The 23,741-nt window shown below is 43.4% G+C and overlaps 1 protein-coding gene across 1 annotated transcript in view; it reads left to right on the top strand.

The window, feature by feature from the left end:
• Nucleotides 1-23,147, top strand: part of RAB3B (RAB3B, member RAS oncogene family) — a 73,317-nt gene extending 50,170 nt beyond the window's left edge. The window contains exons 4-5 of the mRNA XM_018044093.1: nucleotides 85-209; nucleotides 18,915-23,147. Coding sequence (XP_017899582.1) covers nucleotides 85-209; nucleotides 18,915-19,102 — 313 coding nt within the window. The 3' untranslated portion in view covers nucleotides 19,103-23,147. The remainder of the gene's footprint in view (nucleotides 1-84; nucleotides 210-18,914) is intronic.

Here is a 23,741-nt window from a genome sequence, read left to right as displayed (position 1 = left end):
TGAAGGGGCTTCTGTGAGCTTCTTGGGGTCCTTTCTGGCCTAGGAGGGTGTCGATAACACAGTCCTCTTCCTGTCTCTCTTTAGGGCTACTCAGATAAAGACCTACTCCTGGGACAATGCCCAGGTCATCCTGGTGGGGAACAAGTGTGATATGGAGGAAGAGAGGGTTGTTCCCACTGAGAAGGGCCGGCTCCTCGCAGAGCAGCTTGGTATGTGCATGACACATGTGGGTGCATGTGTGCACTGGCGTGGGGCAAATGGAGGGAATAAGTGTGTGTTTGTATTTGGGACATTAAGGATGTGCTGTGATCCTGAATTATGTGCATATGTGCTCTGTGTGTGTTGTTTCATATTTAGGGCATATACATGTGGGCTTCATGCTAATGAATTCTAGGTAATGAATTATTTATGATACATGTATATTTTGTTACACTGGATGTATAAATAAAATTTAAATATATGAAATCTTTTTTTTAAACCAGTTCCTTCCACAAAGGATTTGAGGTATCTTATAACACTGTCATAGTATATCAACCAAAAAATGAGACAATTGGAGCAAAGGGAAAAAACGCAAGAGTAGGAGAACATAAGAGAAGGCCAGGGGTGAGATAACTATATTTTGTAAGTTTTGGGGCATGTGCAAGAGCTGGACTGAAATAGTCACTTTGAGCTTCCTAGTAGCCATTGCAAAGAGGAAAACATAATCAGTTACATGGTTCAGAGATGGTCCTTAAGATAGAAACAAACCCATTATTCCAGAGAAGCATTGCTCTCCACTGACAACTGTAGACTGAGTGTATGTATGCTCAGTTGTATCTGACTCTTTGTGACCCCATGGACTGCAGCCTGCTAGGCTCCTCTGTCCATGGAATTTTCCAGGCAAGAATACTGGAGTGGGTTGCCGTTTCCTTCTCCAGGGGATTTTCCCAACCCAGAGACTGAACCATGTCTCTTGCATTGGCAAGCGAATTCTTTACCACTGGGCCACTTGGGAAGCCTGGCAACTGTAGAACAGACTCTATATGCTGAGTGTGATGATGTTCTTAATATCAAACATCCTTTATAGCAACTACAACACTGAATATCGTAGGCTGTGTCTTACAATTTCTGTCAGTGTAAACTGATGTTTTGTCACCAAAATACAATTCACAGCAAAAGTGATTGTATGAAGTCACGAAACAATGTAGATTAAACATGCTGCTCAATGATGCTCTTTTTCCAAGGTTAATGCACCTTGATCCTTGTGCTCCATTGAGACCCAGGTGTCTCAGGTATGTCTTAGTGGCCATACAGCAGGACACCTACCTACACCTGCTTAAAAGAGAAGCTTTTCTTTTCCCTATTGGGGTTTAATATAGGCTCACCTTAGATAAGTCTTCTTTTAGAAGAATATGTGTACTGCTTAACTTTTAGCCAGTCTCCCTAAGTATTTCTCACAACCTCAGTGCTGTAAGTATTAAGGAGAAGGGAGTTTAAAGTTATATTCTCTGCCAGTTTCTGAAGTTCAGGTATTTGGGCTGGTAGGTGGGTAAACTGTGTAATATACAAGTGTGAATTTGTGTTGTATATATTTGTATTATGTATATTACGAGGACATGTATAGTGGAGTGTTGTATACTACTTTCTTCCTTCCTTCTCCTTTTCTCCAGTGTGGCCTGGAATAGAAATCAGCACACTGAAGGTGCTTAATGAATAGGGAGGGTGGGCCATTTGGCTCTTGATGGTTCTTACCCCATCACAGGGCCCATAGAATGTGTCTATACCCATTTCCATGGTTCACAGGACAGTAAACATGTGGCGAAGCCCACACATGGGTGACCTCTGGCTATCTTATGCCTTCAGCCTGCTGTCTCCGAGATGCCCTGCACTTTCCCTGGACAAACAATGCCACTTCTGTTTGAAAGACTCTTTTTTATCCCCCATCTCCCACTCTTATCTAGCTGTTGAACCCCCACTCAACTTTCAAAACACACCTCCCCCAGCTCTTTTCTTGGTTCCCCCACTTAGAGTACCCTATGCATGCAACAGTCGCTGTACCTATCTCCCTTGGGTGCACTTGTTTCCTTATCTGTCTCCAGAAAGCTTCATGAGGACAGGAAATGAGTCTTGTTTATCTTTATACCCATAGTGCCTGGCATATGGTCTGGCAGTGAGTAAACACTGTAAAAATATGTTTTGATTAAAATTTTATGGAGTCAATTATTTGGCTACTTCATTTTACTTCATTCTAATTATGACTTCCTGAGCTCCTACTCCATGCCAAGTACTGTGCTGCAAAATAGGCTATGTTCCCTGGTCTGAGACAGAAACTGTGATAAGCCAGGTGATCAGTGCTGTGATAGAAGGATGCGCCAGGGGCTGTGGACACAGAGGAGGCATCTATTCAGTTTGGGTCAGAGAACGTGAAGCCCATGCTGAGTCTTTTTTTTTTTTTAATTAATTTTTATTTGAGTGCAGTTTGCTTTACAATGTTGTGCTATTTTCTGCTGTACAGCAAAATGAATCTGCCATACATACACACACTATCTCCTCCCTTTTGAATGTCCTTCCCATTCAGGTCACCACAGTACATTACAAGGGAGTTCCTTGTGCTCTACAGTGTGTCCTCATTAGTTATCCATTTTATGTGTCGTATCAAGAGATAACTCACTTAAAAAGACCCTGATGCTGTGAAATATTGAAGGCAAAAGGAGAAGAGGGCAGCAGATGGTTAGATGAATTTGAGCAAACTCCGGGAGATAGTGAAGGACAGGGAAGTGTGGCATGCTGCAGGCCATGAGGTCGAAAAGAGTCAGACACTACTTAGCAACTGAACAACATCAATAGTGTATATATGTCAATCCTAATCTCCCAGTTCTTCCTACCACCTTCCCTTCCCCCTTGGTATCCATGCATTCGTTCTCTACTTCTATGTCTCTATTTCTGCTTTGAAAGTCTTTAAAATATTTTTTAAATTTATTTTATTTTTGGCTGCACTGTGTCTTTGTTGCTGTACTTGGGCTTTCTCTAGTTGTGATGCTGAGCTTCTCATTGTGATGGCTTCTCTTGCTGCTGAGCATGGGCTCTAGGGTGCTTGGGCTCAGCAGTTGTGGTACACAGGCTTAGTTGCTCTGCAGCATGTGGAATATTCCTGAAGCACGGATTGAATCCCTGTCTGCTGCATTGGCAAGTGGATTCTTAACCACTGGACCACCAGGGAAGTCCCTGATTTGCAAGGAAAACAGAGCTGGAGGAGTCAGGCTCCCTGACTCCACATTAGGCCTTGGAGATAAGTAGGAGCAGTCAAGTGAGGAAGAAAGGCAAGGACATTCCAGGCACGAGGAATAACACTGGCAAAGGCAAAGAATAGCCCTGTGTATTTCAGTTCAGTTCAGTCACTCAATCGTGTCCGACTCTTTGTGACCCCATAAATCGCAGCACGCCAGGCCTCCCTGTCCATCACCAACTCCCAGAGTTCACTCAAACTCACGTCCATTGGGTCGGTGATGCCATCCAGCCATCTCATCCTCTGTCGTCCCCTTTTCCTCCTGCCCCCAATCCCTCCCAGCATCAGAGTCTTTTCCAGTGAGTCAGTTCTTCACATGAGGTGGCCAAAGTACTGGAGTTTCAGCTTCATCATCAGTCCTTCCAAAGAAATCCCAGGGCTGATCTCCTTCAGAATGGACTAGTTGGATCTCCTTGCAGTCCAAGGGACTCTCAGGAGTCTTCTCCAATGCCACAGTTCAAAAGCATCAATTCTTCGGCGCTCAGCCTTCTTCACAGTCCAACTCTCACATCCATACATGACCACTGGAAAAACCATAGCCTTGACTAGACGGACCTTAGTCAGCAAAGTAATGTCTCTGCTTTTGAATATACTATCTAGGTTGGTCATAACTTTTCTTCCAAGGAGTAAGTGTCTTTGAATTTCATGGCTGCAGTCACCTGTGTATTTAGAGAACCATAAATCATTTGATTGTGTGAGTCTAGAGTAGCGCTTCCCCAGTTGAGAGATTCATGTCACTGGGTGTTCAAGATAATTTTATGTATATATTTTGGTGTATATTAGGAAAAAATATAATTAGCATCTCAAGCCCTTAAAGTTAAACAAGACTGTTTTTAAAAGGTGAGTTAATTTTATATTAGGAAAAAATATAGCCAGCATGCCAAGCCATTATGACTAATGTTTTTAAAAGGTGAGTTTGTTAAACATTTATTAGGTATTTACCATGTGCCAGGCCCTATGCTAAGTGTTTTAAAGTAATACTCATTTAACTTAAAAGTACCTAATTTAGGTACACTTCGTATAGAGATGAGAAAACTGAGGCACAGAAAAGTTGAATAACTTGTTTAAGATCACATAGCTAGTAACAGGTAGAGTCAGAATTTGAACTCAAGTAGTAGTCTGGCTCCAGAGCTGCACTTTTAACCACTTAACCTCACTATACAGTGAATAGAAAATTAATAGATAATATATATTGAGCCAGGCATTATATGAAATGCTTTGTATTAATTATCTCTTTTAATTCTCAACATAACTCTTTAAGATAGGTCAAGTTCAGCATAGGTTCATGAGGTTCTTGCTTAAGATTATGCATTTCTGAAGCGACTTAGCAGCAGCAGAGCCAATAAAGGGGCTTCCCCAGTGGCTCAGCAACAAAGAATTTGCCTGCGATGCAGGAGATGCCGATTTGATCCCTGGCTCAGGAAGATCCTCTGGAGGAGGAAATGGCAACCCACTCCAGTATTATTGCCTGGGAAATCCCATGGACAGCAGAACCTGGCAGGCTACAATCAGTCCATGGGGTCACAAAGAGTCAGACACAACTTAAGTGATTTAGTGCACACGTGTACACACATATATACACACACACACACACAGAGCTAATAAAGATCTATCTAATTTATGTAGACAGATAGACAGAAGTGAGATTAATTCTTAGTACAGAGTTTAGGAAGACACTTAAAGAGGGCATTAATGAATTGGTTAGCTTGCCTGGAGAATCCCAGGGACAGGGCAGCCTGGTGGGCTGCCGTCTGTGGGGTCACACAGAGTTGGACACGACTGAAGTGACTTAGCAGCAGCAGCAGCGTAGGTCAAGGTAACCCATCTCAGTCCTACTGAACTTCCTGAGCTTTTCTCTACTGCTTACCAGAACTCAGCTATTTACATGTCTGTTTCACACTATACCTCAGCAGTAGTCGGGGTTATGTCTAATTGTTTTCATTATCCCAACCATCCAGCACAGGATACTCATTCACTCATACATTTATACATTGAAAAATATTTATTGAGCATATACTCTGAGACAGGTTGTATCTTGGCACTTAGGTGTGATTCTTACTATCATGGAACTAATGGGGGAAAGAGACTTTAAACAAATAATCATACAAGTAAATATATAATTAAAAATTTGTAAATGGGTAAATTGTACGGTATGCAAATTATGTCTCAATAACACTGTTTAAAACTGTGATATGTTCTGTGTGACTTAGGACTCTCATTATGGCAAGTGATAAAATCTCAAATAAAACTAGCTTTAATTTAAAAAAAGAATGTATTAGCTTATGTAGCTGGGAAGTCCGCTAGTCACAGGACTCAACTGGGTCTGTATTTCTTAGCTTTGCATATCCCTTCAGCCTCTTTCTGTAGCCAGACTCTGAATGGGAAATAAGATAAATGATGGCAGCTCCAGATTTATATCCTCCAACTTCTGCAAAAGAGGATTCTTGCTCCCAACCACCATATATCAATCTCAGGGAAGACTATGAGTGGATACCTGTGAGTCACATGCCTGTTTCAGTGGCTGGGGGAGGCAAGTATTATAACCTATAGTTCCACCACTATTCTTTAAAGTAGCAATTCCATAAAAGAAGGAATGGTGGACAGATAAAAGTAAGGTAGTGAAGCGAAAGTCGCTCAGTTGTGTCCGACTCTTTGCGACCCCATGGACTGTATAGTCCTTGGAATTCTCCAGGCCAGAATACTGGAGTGGGTAGCCTTTCCCTTCTCCAGGGGATCTCCCCAACCCAGAGATTGAACCTAGGTCTCCCACACTGTAGGTGGATTCTTTACCAGCTGAGCCACAAGGGAAGCCCAAGAATACTGGAGTGGGTAGCCTATCCCTTCTCCAGGGGATCTTTCTGACCCAGGAATCAAACCGGGGTCTCCTGCATTGCAGGCGGATTCTTTACCAACTGAGCTATGGGCTTCCAGTAAAAGTAAGGTAAGGCCACCACAAGTGATATGAAGAAAGTAAAAAAGAGAGACCTAATTTTAGACTGGAGAGTCAAAGTCTTCTGAGAAAGTAACACTTAAGCTGAGAACAAAAGGATCAGAAAAATATTAGTTAGGCAAAGAGTTGGCGGGGGGCTGGGGGGATTGGGAGTGGTGTGTTCCACAACAAGACCAGAACTAATGTGGTTTACTTATTATTTATTTTTTACTGTGCTGGGTCTTCTTGCTGCATGTGAGCTTTCTCTAGTTGTACTGGGTTGGGGCGGGGGTGCAGTAAATAACCCTTTGTTGCTGTGTATGGGCTTCTAATTGCAGTGGCTTCTCTTATAGTGGAGCGCAGGCTCTAGAGAACTGGCTCAGTAGTTGTGGAAAACAGGCTTAGTTGCCCCAAGGCATGTGGGATCTTCCTGGGTTAGAACTAGTGTCCCCTGCATTGGCAGGTGGATTCTCTACTGATGGATCATCAGTCAGTTCAGTTCAGTCACTCAGTTGTGTCCAACTCTTTGCAACCCCATGGAGTACAGCACGCCAGGCTTCCCTGTCCAATTCCTGGAGTCTACTCAATCACATGTCCATCTCATCCTCTGTTGTCAATCCCCTTCTCCTCCTGCCTTCAATCTTTCCCAGCATCAGGGTCTTTTCAAATGTGTCAGTTCTTCATATCAGATGGTCAAAGTATTGGAGTTTCAGTTTCAGCATTAGTCCTTCCAATGAATATTCAGGACTGGTTTCCTTTAGGATGGACTGGTTGGATCTCCTTGCTGTCCAAGAGACTCTCAAGAGTCTTCTCCAACACCACAGTTCAAAAGCATCAATTCTTCACCATTCAGCTTTCTTTATAGTCCAACTCTCACATCCATACATGACTACTGGAAAAAACATAGCCTTGACTAGACGGACCTTTGTTGGCAAAGTAATGTCTCTGCTTTTTAATATGCTGTCTAAGTTGGTAAAATTTTTCTTCCAAGGAGCAAGCACCTTTTAATTTCATGGCTGCAGTCACCATCTGCAGTGATTTTGGAGCCCCCCCAAATAAAGTCTCTCACCGTTTCCATTGTTTCCACAATGGAAACATTGGGGAATGGTGGATTCTCTACTAGGGGCAGCTCTCTACTAGACCCGAGCAACATAATAAAAGGGAAATGTGCTTCTGCCTGCCAGAGAAGGAGGGATGTGTGTTGCTGGCCAAAACCTTGGCTTTCTCTGCCCATCAAAGCTGAATGAGAAATACAGAGTTTGGAGAAAATAGAAAGGTGGCTTTTATTCTCAGCGGGTTGAGAGGGGAACAAGTGGGCTCATGCCTCAAGAATCGTGCTCCACCCCATGCTCCCTGACCCTGCTGCCTCCATGAGGAGTAAGGAGTTTACATAAGGCAAGGGCTCACAATCAAGAGTCAGCGATAAGGAACAAAAGTGATAGGATCTTGATTTCTTCCTTTTGCATTGTTTCAAGTTCAGTTCAGTCACTCAGTCAAGTCCGACTCTGTGACCCCATGCACTGCAGCGCCAGGCCTCCCTGTCCATCACCAATTCCTGGAGTTTACCCAAACTCATGTCCATTGAGTCAGTGATGCCATCCAACCATCTCATCCTCTGTCATCCCCTTCTCCTCTCACCTTCAATCTTTCCCAGCATCAGGGTCTTTTCAAATGAGTCAGCTCTTTGCATCAGGCGGCCAAAGTATTGGAGTTTCAGATTCAATATCAGTCCTTCCAGTGAATTTTCCGGACTGATTTCCTTTAGGATGGACTGGTTGGATCTCCTTGCAGTCCAAGAGACTCTCAAGAGTCTTCTCCAACACCACAGTTCAAAAGCATCAGTTCTTTGGTGCTCAGCTTTCTTTATGGTCCAACTCTCTCAGCCATACATGACTACTGGAAAAAACATAGCCTTACTAGATGGACCTTTGTTGGCAAAGTAATGTCTCTGCTTTTTAATATGCTGTCTAGGTTGGTCATAACTTTCCTTCCAAGGAGTAAGCTTCTTTTAATTTCATGGCTGCAGTCACCATCTTCAGTGATGTTGGAACCCCCTAAAAATAAACTGCCATTGTTTCCACTGTTTTCCCGTCTATTTGCCAAGAAGTGATGGGACCAGATGCCATGATCTTCGTTTTCTGAATGTTGAGCTCTAAGCCAACTTTTTCACTCTCTTCTTTCACTTTCATCAAGAGGCTTTTTAGTTCTTCACTTTCTGCCATAAGGGTGGTGTCATCTGCATATCTGAGGTTATTGATATTTCTCCTGGCGATCGTGATTCCAACTTGTGCTTCCTCCAGCCCATCGTTTCTCATGATAGACTCTACATAGAAGTTAAATAAGCAGGGTGACAATACACAGCCTTGACATACTCCTTTTCCTATTTGGAACCAGTATGTTGTTCCATGTCCGGTTCTAACTATTGCTTCCTGACCTGCATACAGATTTCTCAGGAGGCAGGTCAGGTGGTCTGGTATTCCCATCTCTCTCAGAATTTTCCACAGTTTATTGTGATCCATACAATCAAAGGCTTTGGCATAGTCAATAAAGCAGAAATAGATGTTTTTCTGGAACTCTCTTGCTTTTTTGATGATCCAGCGGATGTTGGCAATTTGATCTCTGGTTCCTGTGCCTTTTCTAAAACCAGCTTGAACATCAGGAAGTTCACAGTTCACATACTATTGAAGCCTGGCTTGGAGAATTTTGAGCATTACTTTACTAGCTTGTGAGATGAGTGAAATTGTGCGGTAGTTTGAGCATTCTTTGGCATTGCCTTTCTTTGGGATTGGAATGAAAAGTGACCTTTTCCAGTCCGGTGGCCACTGCTGAGTTTTCCAAATGTGCTGGCATATTGAGTGCAGCACTTTCACAGCATCATCTTTCAGGATTTGAAACAGCTCAACTGGAATTCCATCACCTCCACTAGCTTTGTTCGTAGTGATGCTTTCTAAGGCCCACTTGACTTCACATTCCAGGATATCTGGCTCTACGTGAGTGATCACACCACTGGGATTATCTGGGTCATGAAGATCTTTTTTATACAGTTCTGTGTATTCTTGCCACCTCTTCTTAATATCTTCTGCTTCTGTTAGGTCCATTCCATTTCTGTCCTTTATCGAGCCCATCTTTGCATGAAATGTTCCCTTGGTATCTCTAATTTTCTTGAAGAGATCTCTAGTCTTTCCCATTCTGTTGTTTTCCTCTATTTCTTTGCATTGATCGCTGAGGAAGGCTTTCTTATCTCTCCTTGCTATTCTTTGGAACTCTGCATTCAAATGCGTTTATCTTTCCTTTTCTCCTTTGCTTTTTGCTTTTCTTCTTTGCACAGCTATTTGTAAGGCCTCCTCAGACAGCCATTTTGCTTTTTTGCATTTCTTTTTCTTGGGGATGGTCTTGCTCCCTGTCTCCTGTACAATGTCATGAACCTCCGTCCATAGTTCATCAGGCACTCTGTCTATCAGATCTAGTCCCTTAAATCTCTCTCTCACTTCCACTGTATAATCATAAGGGATTTGATTTAGGTCATACCTGAATGGTCTAGTGGTTTTCCCTACTACTTTCTTCAATTTTTAAGTCTGAATTTGGCAATAAGGAGCTCATGATCTGAGCCACAGTCAGCTCCTGGTCTTGTTTTTGCTGCTGTATAGAGCGTCTCCATCTTTGGCTGCAAAGAATATAGTCAATCTGATTTCAGTGTTGACCATCTGGTGATGTCCATGTGTAGAGTCTTCTCTTGTGTTGTAGAGTTAGGAACAGTTAAAGTAAAAACCTAGGAATGTTCAGGCCTGCTCTAGTTTTTTTTTTTTAATCTTCTTTGTTCTCAGGAAAGGCAAAGGAAAAACCCATTCTTCTTTTTTTCTTTTTCACTGCAACATCTGTTCAAAATGTGGTTTTGAAACATACATATAAATGCTCACTGTAGTGAAGTGTGGAGGGAAAAGTAACCAGCCTAAGTGTTTGGAGACTGAGGGTTTTATCCTGCTTCTGCCACTAGTTTACTGTGTGACCTTGAGCATCTTATTTCCTGTTTCTGGGTCTCAAGTTGCCCTTTTGAAAAACAGTGGATTTGGATTAGCTGAGTGGGAAGATCTGTTCAGCTCTATCCCTCTGATTCCATGATTTCAATTCACACAATTCCTGACTCATTACTTAGTGCCCACAGACCCTTGTACATGGCCCCTTTTTGGAGGAAATGTTGATATGTATTAAATTTGAGTGATGGATGCATCAGGGTGTATTATGTTATTTTGTCTACCTTTATATTATATGCATCAAGATGGCCTCCTTTATTTTTGAGTGCTCGATAAATGTTTTTTGGATTGGGATGAATTGAAACCTTGCATCACTCAGCCTGGTTGCAGAGAAAGACCTACTTGACGCTGAGAACAACTAACTTTGCTGTAATGACTTGTGATTCATAATGTGTTTTCAGAGCAAGTCCCTTGTGACTCTTACCCTCACTCGTAGCCTGAGAGGCAGCATCGTATTCAACTCCATTACACTGAAGAAGCTGACCACTTATGTTTTCTTGCACACAATGAGCTGTACCACACCTCCATGTCTTTTTTTTAACTTGATTATGTAACTTTTCTAAGCCATACAGTTCATAGGTGGCAGGTCCAATACTCAAAACTTAGCCTTTAGAGTCAAAATCCTAATGCTCCCATTGTATCATCACCCAGTGGTGTTTTTGCAAAAGCTTGACATAGTTTCTCTTGGTATTTCCACCCTCAGTCATAATGTTGGTGAGAATTCTTTAGATTACAACAACATAATGGTATGTGGTAACAACCCAAGTCAGGAGCTTAGATAATAAAAGTTGATTTCCCACTCACATTATATGCCAGTTGCAAGTCAGCTGCAACTCTGTCCATGTCATGCAACTCTGAGATCCAATCTGGAGGCCCAAGCCACGCAAAGACGTTCAAAGCTTCCACTGGCACTTAGAATACCCACATTCATTGTCCAAAGCAAGTTACTTAATGAAATCTGAGTTGATGCATGAAGGAAATATATTCCTCCCACAAGGAGGCACTGCAAGCCACTTGGCAGTGGGTGGGAATACAAAATCTACAGGGAGAACAGTGAACAGTCTGCCACCATCACTGAACATATCATGGACCCTGGTGCAATAGAGGTGGATAGGTTCCCTGCCCTCAAGGTGCTCATTGATCAGGGAAACAAAATAGTGGAGAGATAAGCTCAACATCCTGTGCCAGTCCTTAGCTTGATTGCTGTCGTTCCTCACCCTTCTGCTCTGTCTCTCTCTCTGGAAACTGCCCAAAGGCTGTGTTTCCCAGGCTCCTTTAATAGCGGCTTCTGGCTCGGTTTAGCCAAGGAGAGACACAGGCAAGTAACTGGCATGTTGAAAAGGGGAAAAACCTGCATGTGTGTCTCCCGAAGCCTTTGACTGGCTCCTCCAGGAGGGGCTGCTCTTCTTCTCTGACTCCTGCACCCACGGTTTTAACTTCCTTTGGTCCCATTAATAGATTCCCGCCCCCCCCCCCCAAAGTGTTGATAATCTCTGGGTTTCCTCACTATTCTATTTGGCCTCTTAATTCTTCTGTCATCCATATAACCGTTTCCCTCTGTTTAAATGTTGAAAATAGTTCGCATTTTCCTGAGGGAATCTGACTGAAACAATCATGTCAGGTGCCATTGGGGGTCTAGGGGAAAGACACATTGTATGTCCTGAGTTCTGAGTGGTGGAGATGGGGTGGGAAGAGAAAGGAGAGGCTCTTTGGAATCAGGGATTCCACAGGTGAGTACTAAAAGAGGATCAGGAGTAAGAGCTAGAGAGTAGTAGCATGAGTAACAGCACCAAATAAGAAAGTGTTGTTTCTGGAGCATGGTGTGAGTCAGGGAGATGAGGCTGAGGAAGTGGGCAGAAGCTGAGCCATGCAGAATCTTGGGTATTAACTTAATAAGGTGAAGGCTGGATATTGGATTAATTAGACCTCTGTGAGCTCTAGTAACACAAATCTAGACAAACCTAAACAGTGTATAGAAAAGCAAAGACATCACTTTGCCGACAAAGGTCTGTATAGTCAAAGCTATGGCCTTTCCAATAGTCACGTATGGATGTGAGAGTTGGACTGAACGCTGAGGAATTGATGTTTTTGTATTGTGGTGCTGGACAAGACTCTTGAGAGTCCTTTGGACACCAAGGAGATCAAGTCAGTCAATCCTAAAGGAAATCAACCCTGAATACTCATTGGAAGGACTGATGCTGAAGCTGAAGCTCCAGTACTTTGGCCAGCTGATGCGAAGAACTGACTCATTGGAAAAGACCCTGATGCTGGGAAGTACTGAAGGCAAAAGGAGAAGAAGGTGGCAGAGGATGAGATGTTTGCACAGCATCACCAATTCAATGGACATGAACTAGGGCAAACTGGGACATGGTGAGAGACAGGGAGACCTGGCATGCTGCAGTCCATGGGGTCACAAAGATTTGGACATGACTTAGCACACAAATCTAATTCAAAATAGCTGAAGTTATAAGGACAGTGACATAGCATAAGCAAAACGGAAGATAATTTTGTTGGAAATGAAATGGTTAAGAAATTAACAGCCAGGGTATTGGAGTGGATTGTGCACCTGAAAACCTAAGTTTCTGAGAGTGAGTACATGCCTGGGTGGAAAGGAAGACAGTGAGTCACTTGTCAAAGTCATCAGTGACTAGAGGGGCTTGAGTTGCAGATTGATATAATACAAGATAGAGATGAGGAGGTACCGGAGCTGGCTAGAGAAGGGATTTGAATGTAAAAGTAGGGGAGAAATGTTCTGGGGCAGTGTCAGAGTGAGGAGAGGTGAGTTTAGTTTATTGTGAGTTTCTGAAAAGAATTCTGAGGTCACATTCAGAAGCAGGCAATGTGGCCAGAGTCAGTGGAGCTTGTGGGGCTATGACAGCTGCCTTTGGACAGGATGGGTAAACAGGAGCATTTTGGGGGTGGGAATTTTCTCAGATTCAGTTAAGAATTGGGCCCTGTTAAAGACAGCAGAAATTCCATTGTTCTGAAGCCAATTAGAGGGAGGAAAGGACTGGGGGCTAGTCTGATTAATTGGTTGTCATCTTCCTGAGCTCTGCAGATTCTCAGCTCCTGAGAATCCTCACTAATGAACCTGAGGAAAAGGTTACCATCTTGGCCTACTAATGAAGAGCCTTCCAGTAGTCTGACAGTAATTGGTTGGAGGTGCATTTGAGGTTGTTCTGATAGCAAAAGAGACCCATGAGCTGGCTAGGGTGATGCGCTGCTTACTTGAATCAGAGGTCTCCTACCTTGGGCACCTTTGAGAGGACAGTGATGACAGCTCCTTGGCATGACATACACACTCTCTGTGTTTGGTTACTTATGGCCTCTCATCTCACCAATTTGAGCTTTCTGCTCTAACGATAGACTGCTATGGGCATTCTGGGATAATAAAGGCTGTTTTCTTCCCCCTTATGTGTGTTTATTCTGTTTCCTGGGCCTAGTGTTCTGTATGTGTGTGTGTGCTCACACTTACACTCATACTATGTGTCTTTTTTTTAAAGATTTATTTCTTTATTTTTGGCTGTGCTGGGTCTTCACTGCTGAACTGGGTCTGCTCTTCATTGTGGTGCGTGGCTTCTCATTGCCATGGCTTCTCTTTTTGCAAAGCACAGGCTCTAGAATGCTGGCTCGGTAGTTGTGGCCCATGGGCTTAGCTGCTCTGAGGCATGTGGAATCTTCCCAGACCAGGGATAGAATCCATGTCCCCTGCATTGGCAGGAGGATTATTAACCACTAGACTACCAGGGAAACCCCCCCGGCTCCACCACCACCACATAGCTTTATGTAGCTGATATATGCTTAGGAATCAGCTTTTCCAAGAAGCTTTCCTTGGACCCCAGGCTTAGATAGGTGCCTCCTGTGCGCCTGACAGTCCCTTTGCTACCTGCCTTTCCAACATTGTCTATATGTCTATCTTCCACACTAGACTAGGAGCTCCTCAACTGTGGGAACTGCATTTGATTCACATCAGTGTCCCCAGTGCCCAGCACAGGATTTGTCCTGCTTGCTGAGATGAGTTCTCATGACCTTCACTATCCACAGCCCCCTAGCTACACCCTCAATGCTCATTCCTGTCCCCTTCATCCATCTGTCCATTCATTCAGTTAACACTCAGCAAGCCCTTACTCCTCTGGCTAGTGCTGGAGCTTAGATAAATGACATGATCCCTGCTTGGGGAGCTCCTTGTCAGATGGACTTCCATTGTGCAGGGTAAGCTGTGCTGTGGCAGAAGCAGCACAGAGGATGAAGAAGCCGTATCTAAGCTAACGCTTAAAGCATAAGTTCATTAGGTGAAGAGTTTTGTTCAGTTCTGGCCTTAAAGTCTCCCCTCTCTACTAACATTTGGAAGCTTATTCCCCATCTCCTCCCCTTCCGTTCTCTCCCTCTGCTGCATTCCTGCACAACTTCTAGTTTGCTCTACCTGAGTTATAATGTGTTTGTCACTGTCCCAACTGAGAACGAGACAAGGGGGCATAAGCAGTAAGAGCCCTGGCTTATGCTCCGTCCCTGAGCCTCAGTTTTCCTATCTGTAAATTACAAATGATAACCCTTGCCTTGCCCCACTCCCATCACAAAGTTGTTTTAAATTTGTATTTGTGAATCATTAAGGACTATGCTTACATGAGGGACTGACACTCTGACTGGTGTATCTTTTCTCCATAATTAGATTTGGTCTTCTTTTGTCCCTGGCACTCAGTGCAAGACATGGCACAAAGTCAATGTTCAGTAAAGACCTGGTTTGTTGATCAGCCCTGAATGATGAAGAAAAAAAAGGCTTTCCTCCAAAGGCCCTGGTGAATGATGGAGGGGCAGGGAAGCTGGGACTTGATGGGCTAGGAAGATAAGAGAAAGGGAATTGCCATGGATTTCACATGCCAATCACTTCACATACTTTTGTGCATTTAAACCTTATTCCCACTCTATGAGGTAGGTCATATTACCTATTCCATAGATGAAGAAACAGAGGCTGGGAGAAATTAGGCAACTTGCCTGAGGTCACACAGCTGGTAGCTGACAGAGACTGTTCAAACCCAGGCTTTCTGACTCCTGGGTTTCTTACCCACTGCCCTCTTGTGCAGTGAGCATGTCCTCCCCTGGGTGCCAATTCCTCAGAAGGGATCAGTGCCCCTGGCCTTGACCTGTGTCCCCATCTTCATCCAAATTGATTATTTAAGCCTATTTACTTCTTTACCTATTTTCCCCCTTCCTAGGCAAGCAACATACACTGCCTGCTTCCCTAAACAGTATCATTTGTAACAAACCGGTCAAAGGCCAGAAAGTCAATTTTTATGATATTCATTAAGGACAGGCTACATGCTGAAGAGTCTCTAAAGCCAGCTGAGTTTCAACAGCCTGTGGATAACAGCCAGCGGCCACTTCCTTCTTTATCTCGTCCTCAATTAGCAGGCACTTCTACAGCTTGCCTTTCTCAGGTCGGGAAGTGGGCCCCAGAAGAGGCTGTCTACCAGAGGTGAGCTAGTGTAATTGTGAGTGCCTTCAGGCTGGGATGGCCTGGGGAAGAGGAGCCCTGTTTGTGCCTGGGGGCTTCAGCCCTCTCTGTGGACAATGAGATATTAGGGAGAAACAGGGAGGAGGAAAAAGACCCCCCTCCTGTGTGTGTGAGAGGATGATAAAAGAGGGAGAAAGGGGTAGTAAAAGGAGCAGATGAAAGAAGAGCAGAAAGAAGCTGTCACTGTAACAAGCAACTTTGTACAGCAATTTATCCATAGCCTGGCTCCATCCTCCCAACTGCTCTCAGCAGGAAGATGCTGTGATTATTCCTATTTGACAAAGGAGTCTGAGGCTCAGAGAGGTTAAGTGATTCAGAAAGATAAAGTGACTTGCCCAGATTTAGATACTGTGGTAGTCAGATAAAAGCAAAGGAGGCCAAAGAGACTTGTAAAGTAAGAAAAAGATATGAGCAGAAAAAAAGAAAAAAGGAAAGTGAAAGGGAGAAAGATGAAGAAAGGAGAGGCAGGGCTGTGTATGGACGTGGAAGCCAGCCAAACCCAGATCTAAACCCAATTTCCACTAATACAGTCATGTGACCTTGTGTGAGTTATGTAATCTCTTGGAGCCTTCATCTTTGTTTTATAAATTGGAGATGATTATATTTACCTCACAGGCTATTATGAAGATTAAGTAAGAAAATATTTGTAAAGCTCCTAGCATAGCATCTGGCATACAGTAGGTACTCAACAAATATTAAGGATCCCAAGGAATATGAGGAACAGAAGAGAAAAAGAAAGAGCTAAAATGGATAAAAGCAAAGAGGGACGTTTTTGAGGAGAAATAAAAGATGGACTTGGAAGGAAGGGAAAGAGGAAGGTGGACGGACAAAAGAGGAGGAAATAGGCTGGTGCAGGGACGAAATAGAGAAAACAGGTTCATGCGTCTAAGGACTGCCACCAACCTGGCTAGGACTCCTCAGTTGGGAAGTGGCCACTTTATCTGAATCAGGAGGACCTTTCTCTTGTCTCCTGGGACAACCAGGTTCTGTTCATTGTCACAGGAAGTATCTTTAAGGGTCTTAAGGCGCAAACACACAAGAAAGTCTTACACTTCAGATGCAGTTTTTCCTGGGCCATTTGTCAGGATCTTGTGAGGCAGGAGAGATCCAGAGTAATTCCTGGGAATTGAGGGAAGAGAAAGCCCTCAGAGGGGAGATAAGCCAGTGTGTCTGTGGGTAGAAAGAGCAAATGAAGCTTTACTTATTTGGTGAAGATCTTGGGCTGCCTCCCAGAGTCTACACTAGAGCTGGCCAGGCTGGGGTAAGCGGGGGCCCAGGGGAAAGAGAAGCAAAAGCACTGGTCAAAAAGGACAAGCTTAGGCTTCTTATACTGATCACCTTGGGCAGGTCAGCATTTTTCTTGAAGCCACAGAGTGAGTGTTAGTGAAATGAAGGTCTGCCTAGACCCTCCATCCCCCAGGGGTGACATGAGGATCAAATGAAATAAGACATTCAATCAATGCTTTGGAAATGGAAGTGTTGTATATACATAGTCATGTAGTCACTCTCAAAAAACATCTAATTATTACTCTCACGCCGTCTCACCCCATCAGGTACAGGAGTGTACACTTTACCTGCATTCTCTTGTTTAATCCTTGAAATAAATCTATGAGATAGGTAAGATTGTCCCAATTTACAAACCAGGGAATTGATTCATAAAGAAAATAGTGACTTGCTGGGGATTACACAGCTGGTCAGTGATAGAGCCAGGATCACTCTGACTCAGGATCCTGGGTCACTGAATCATCTCCTTCAAGCAGAAACCTCCTTGAAGCAGCAAGCCCTCCTTGCTTCAAAGCCTGAGCACAGGCTATATTAATACAGAGTGTTCTATCAAGGGGGCATGAAAGGGAAGGGAAAAATCCTTACTGCTATCTCTCTTCTCTCTCTTTTTAAAAATTTTACTCCAGTCAGAATGGCTGCGATCCAAAAATCTGCAAGCAATAAATGCTGGAGAGGGTGTGGAGAAAAGGGAACCCTCCTACACTGTTGGTGGGAATGCAAACTAGTACAGCCACTATGGAGAACAGTGTGGAGATTCCTTAAAAAATTGCAAATAGAACTACCTAATGACCCAGCAATCCCACTTCTGGGCATACACACCAAGGAAACCAGAATTGAAAGAGACACATGTACCCCAATGTTCATCGCAGCACTGTTTATAATAGCCAGGACATGGAAACAACCTAGATGTCCATCAGCAGACGAATGGATAAGAAAGCTGTGGTACATATACACAATGGAGTATTACTCAGCCGTTAAAAAGAATTCATCTGAATCAGTTCTGATGAGATGGATGAAACTGGAGCCAATTATACAGAGTGAAGTAAGCCAGAAAGAAAAACACCAATACAGTATACTAACACATATATATGGAATTTAGAAAGATGGCAATGACGACCCTGTATGCAAGACAGCAAAAAAGACACAGATGTGTATAACGGACTTTTGGACTCAGAGGGAGAGGGAGAGGGTGGGATGATTTGGGAGAATGGCATTGTAACAGGTATACTATCATGTAAGAATCGAATCGCCAGTCTATGTCCGACGCAGGATACAGCATGCTTGGGGCTGGTGCACGGTGATGACTCAGAGAGAGGTTATGGGGAGGGAGGAGGGAGGGGGTTCATGTTTGGGAACGCATGTACACCCGTGGTGGATTCATGTCAATGTATGGCAAAACCAATACAATATTGTAAAGTAAAATAAAGTAAAAATAAAAATTAAAAAAAAATAAAATAAAAATTTTATTGGAGTATAGTTGCTTTACAATAATGTGTTAGTGTACACTGTACAGCAAAGTGAATCAGCTGTACATATACATGTATTCGGTCTTCCCTGGTGGCTCAGACAGTAAAGAATCTGCTTGCAATGCAGGAGACCCAGGTTCAATCCCTGGGTTGGGAAGATCCCTGGAGAAGAGAATGGCTGCCCATTCCAGCATTCTTACCTGGAGAATCTCAGGGATGGAAGAGCCCGGCAGGCTATAGTCTGTGGGGTTGCAAAGAGTCAGACATGACTGAGTGACTAACACACACATACATGTAGCTCCCCTTTTTTGGATTTCCTTCCCATTTAGGTCACCACAGAGCATTCAGTAGAGTTCTTTGTGCTATTCAGTAGCTATTCATCAGTTACCTATTTTATACATAATACATGTCTCTCTTCTGTCTTCAGGGTTTGACTTCTTTGAAGCCAGTGCCAAGGAGAACATCAGCGTGAGGCAGGCCTTTGAGCGCCTGGTGGATGCCATTTGCGACAAGATGTCTGATACGCTGGACACAGACCCCTCCTTGCTGGGCACCTCCAAGAACACCCGTCTCTCAGACACCCCACCTCTGCTGCAGCAGAACTGCTCATGCTAGGCAAGGCCCACCATCCCGATCTCCCTTCATTGTGGCCCTACTCCCACTCTGCTTCCTTGTTACACTCTGTCCACCCCAAGCTGAGTTGCTGCTGTTGCTTGCCTGCAGTGGAGGTGGAAGCATGACCCTGGGGTTCTCTACAGGTGGCCCCACTCACATACACTCAGCACTAGACAACTAGGTCACAATGTGGGCGGAGATTCATTTTACAAAAGTTGACTCCACTTTACGAAGGCGATTCACTACAGGGGCTTGGAAAAGCAAGTCTCTTCTCTGCCTTTAAAATAAGATTCCCTCCCTTGACTAAAATTTGACACACCCATGCACACTTTTCAGGGCCTGGCTAACTGTGTAAAGTGAGACACACCTGCATAGCTAATCTTTTGGGAAAAAAAAGAAAAAAAAAAAAAAACCTCTCCTTACACAGCCAGCTTGTTTCATATCAGGCTCCCTGTGGGGCTTCCTCTCATCACTAGATAAGCCTTGTTTCTCAAAGCCCTCGTCTGTTACCACGGATGCCCAGGGGGCTTGGACAGTTGCTGTGGTGACAGGCCAGAGCTAATCTCCAGAGAGCTCAGCCTCTCTAAATGATGCTGAAAGAGCAAAGGCTGAGTCAGGAAAACACACTTAAAAGAAAAAGATTATCCCCTGCAAAATGTCAAAGGTTCCTGCTATATGGAAGAGCAAATGCATGAGCTCGAGGAAGACAAAAAGACAAACACAGGCAAAATCAAGAAATAGGTCACAAATGTCTGATTTTGCTGCTTTCCAGTGGGTTCTCCACTGTGGGAACTCCATGACATTGGTAGTTGGTTCTTAGGCTCCCAGAATCTAAAAAATTTACAGTTGGTGGGATCCCAAATTTTATAAAGTCTCACTAATCAATTCCAATCTTCATACCTCTGACAAGTGGCTGTCAAGCCTCACAGCAAATCTCTTCTAAAGCATACTTCCTAGGCAGGGATGGGAGCTCAGTTTCCACACCATCTTTTGGTAGCTCTCATAATCAAAAAGTTTTCCTTGCTTTACACTGAAATCTGCCTCCTAGAAATCCTTCTTCCTCTTCCCACCCCATTTGTAGCATCTCTGTTTTCAGAGACTTCTGATCCCTCTGCCATGTGACCCACTTAGATGATTTGAGAACAGATAGCATCACCCCTGGAAGCTGCCCTTTCTCTAAGCCAATAGTTCTCATCCCATCTGCCATTCTTCTTAGGGTCCTCTCCCCATCCTGCCCTTTACTCCAACCTGTCTTTCTATCACTCTTGAGTAGTCCGGCTGAGAAATCTGATTCAAAGCAGAATAAATCTAAGTGGGCACAATCCTGAAAAAAAATTGGGAAAAGTGAACTCAGAGGTCCCTCATTCTCCTGAGAGTGAAACTTTGGTTTCTACCCAAGAGCTGATGTGAAACTACTACTTCATTAAACACCTGAAGAAAACAAAACCAGAAAAGCCCTCTGATACTGGAAATGAACCTAATGCATTAGCTCATGGTTCTAGCTTGTTTGGACACAGACACACATCTGAAACAATGACATGGAGCTAGCAATGATCCCTAAAAATCTTTCATCCAGCCCTGGCCTTAATCCCCAGTTTCCTTCTGTACTAACATGCTGCTCCAGAAGTCAGTGGAGGAGGCGGGAGAGTTTCTCCCAAATTTTCTCTCCATTCTGAACACAGCTTATTGTCCTAGGAAAGTGCATTAAAGAACCCTTCAGGGTCAGCTCTGTGGAGAGGTTGCCTTCTGTGATGCAGTACAGTGGATAGTGCTTTGAACTTGGAATCAGGAAACTCAGGCTCTGCCCTGAAATCAGGAGACTTAAAAACTCTGTCCTGTGATTCTGGACCAGTTCCTCCCCATCAGTGCATCTTGATTTCCCACTTAAAAAATGAGGGAAGCCATCAGTCTCTTCTGGCACTAATAACTCTGACAGCCTAATTTTCACCTTCAATATTTCAGTTGATCTGCAAAATAAACCCAAGAGATGAGGATTATCACCCCAATATCACTGTAGCCAACACTGATATAAGTAAGCAAGTGATGCTTACTCAGTACTAGGTGTTGCTCCAAGCACTTAATGTGTATTAACTCATTTATCTTTCTGACATCTTTGTGAGGGAGGCACTATAATCCATCTCGTTTAAAAACAAATTAAGGAACAGATAGGTTCTCTAGCTTGTCTAAGGTCCCCTAATGAGTAAATGGTAGAGCTAGGGTTCAAACCCAGAAAGTAGGCTCCAAAGTCTGTGCTCCTCACCAGATTCTGTAGTACATTTTTATAGATAAACTGTGATTGGAAGAAGTTAAGAGACTCGGCTAAGATCACACAACTAGCAAGTGTTAGAGCCACAGTAGAATTCAGCCCCAAGGCCATCAGATTCCAAGTCTACTGAAGAAAAGACATATCTCTAATTTGTTAATAAATTGTTCAACTACTCAGACTAATCTGAGGTGATAGCTGTCTAACACTTCTAGAAAGGAGTCTCTGAGGAAGCCCAGGTCCCATGGGCCTGAGCAAAAACTGCTCAGTGTTTCTAAGGTTTAAGCCCTGGTATTCCTTGTATCTGCCTCTGTTAGGCAATTTTTATCAAGCTCTGAAGCAGTGCAGTGAGTAGCCTGCCTGCATCAGCAGTGGGTCATCTTGGGAGGTGTAACTTGATAAAATTCTCTGACCAAGGAAGAATGTGGTCCCTTCCCAGGGCAGTGTTTCTGGATGTGCTTTTTACACTGTAAATTCCTATACAGGTCAGGAATAATTATTATTTTTCTGAGCAGTCACACCCTTCTACCCCTGGGGATGTTAGTACATGTATCCAATAATCCTTTCTCTCCTACTGAGTATCCAGGCAAAAATTGAATTTTTCACCTAAAGATTGTCAAAATCCCGAAAACTCAGGAGCCAATTCAAGGGAACAAGCATCTTCACAATAGACAGAATCAACAGTTAAATGTAATAATGGCAAAATCTTCTACCATGCAACAGACAGATCTGCTTGTTAGATGGCAATTCCTCAGTCCTGCTTTGTGACCTCGTTTCTGCAGAGTGAAGGCAGCAGCTTCCAGCTGATGGTGGTGAATGTTCATCAATCATGGTAATAGTGCAGTTAGGTTCAAGCTGCATAATATGTGTTATGGCAACTTGTCCCAGTTTTCATTTCGCTTAACATTCCAAATAAAAGGAGGTTTTAAAAAACCTCTTGACCTCTAAAAATGCAAAAGTAGGCCAAAAGTGCAATACAGTTTTGTAGCTATTTACAGGATCTGGTTTAAATGCATGTGTATCTCTAAATACAAAGTGATTGGTGACAATACTGTCTTCTCAGTCTGTAGCATTATTAACTTCTAGGCACAGCAGTGCAGTAGATTGTACTGAATGGTCACAGACTCATTAAATATTGTACCTGGAAGGGAACTTAGAGGAAATGTCTGGGCTCCTCTTGCTACAAAAAGGAAGGTGGAGGCCCAGGGAGGGGGAGGAAATTTCCTAAGGCCACTCTGAGTGGATTTGTGATGGAGCCAGGACTAGGTCTTGGATCACCTCTAGGAAGAAATTCACTTCTGTATCTACTATAGGTCTGGCACTATTAAACACTGGACAAATATACAAGAAAACAAATGGTCCCTGCTTGCAGGTACCTATAGTCTAATGGAGGTGCTTTTTTTGAAATATTATTATCCCAATGACAGGCAAGAAAACATACCCTTGAGAGTTAACATGCCAAAGTCATTCATTTACTAATTGAACACACCTCTGTCTGACTGCTGCTCTTTCAGTTTTCCTCTTCAGATTGTATATTTGGGATATTGGTAGTAACAGATTTCCAAGGATTGTCAGAGTTAACAGCCTCACTTGGGGCATTTGTTTCACAATTGCTTTGTGACTGCAGCCTTATAATGTCCACAGAATGATATGAACATTCTCCAGACATGACTTTCCCAGTTATACCACCTGCTCTTGCCCCAGGCTCCTTGCTTATGTATCAGGTTTCTTACAGTGTCTTGAGTAATGTTTATTTGAGTTCATTTGCCAACCATTTGTTTTAAGTAGAAGGAATTACAGTGGTGAGTGTCCTGGGATTTCATTGATTTCAGATTCCCCATCTCAAACCTACACTTGATTACCTGCTACTGCTGAAGAATCAAGCAACAGCATGTGACTGGGAGTGCCTGTGAGAGACAGGTCCATTGGATACAAATACTGTTAAGTGGTTTTTGAAGGCCTGGATCCCTTATATGAAGTAGGCACAACTGAAATATATTCTTTCAACAAATTAGTGTCTAGTATGTGCCAGGATACAATCACTGGTAAACTAGACACAATCCTTGCCTTCATCAAGCTTATAGTCTAACAGCTTAGTCTAGACATTGTAAAATAATCACCAAAATATAATTACAAAGCACAGTGAAGGAAAGCTACATCATTCTATGAGAACACATAACTGTGAAGCCTGAGTCACCTTTGTGGAGATATTTCAGGGACCTCAGGAAGACCCCACCGCCCCTGGCTATCACTCTACAGTTCTCAATTAAGCTTTCATCTTTTAGTTTAAACCTTTGATGAAACCTGATTGAACACAAATCCTCCAAAAGGAGTAAGAAGGAATTTCCTGGAGGTCCTGTGGTTAGGACTCCAACT

Source organism: Capra hircus, chromosome 3 (assembly GCF_001704415.2).
Source record: "Capra hircus breed San Clemente chromosome 3, ASM170441v1, whole genome shotgun sequence".
In the NCBI taxonomy this organism is placed as follows: Eukaryota; Metazoa; Chordata; class Mammalia; order Artiodactyla; family Bovidae; genus Capra; species Capra hircus.
The sequence above is the reverse complement of the archived record's forward strand: the minus strand, read 5'-3'. Positions and strand labels throughout refer to the sequence as shown.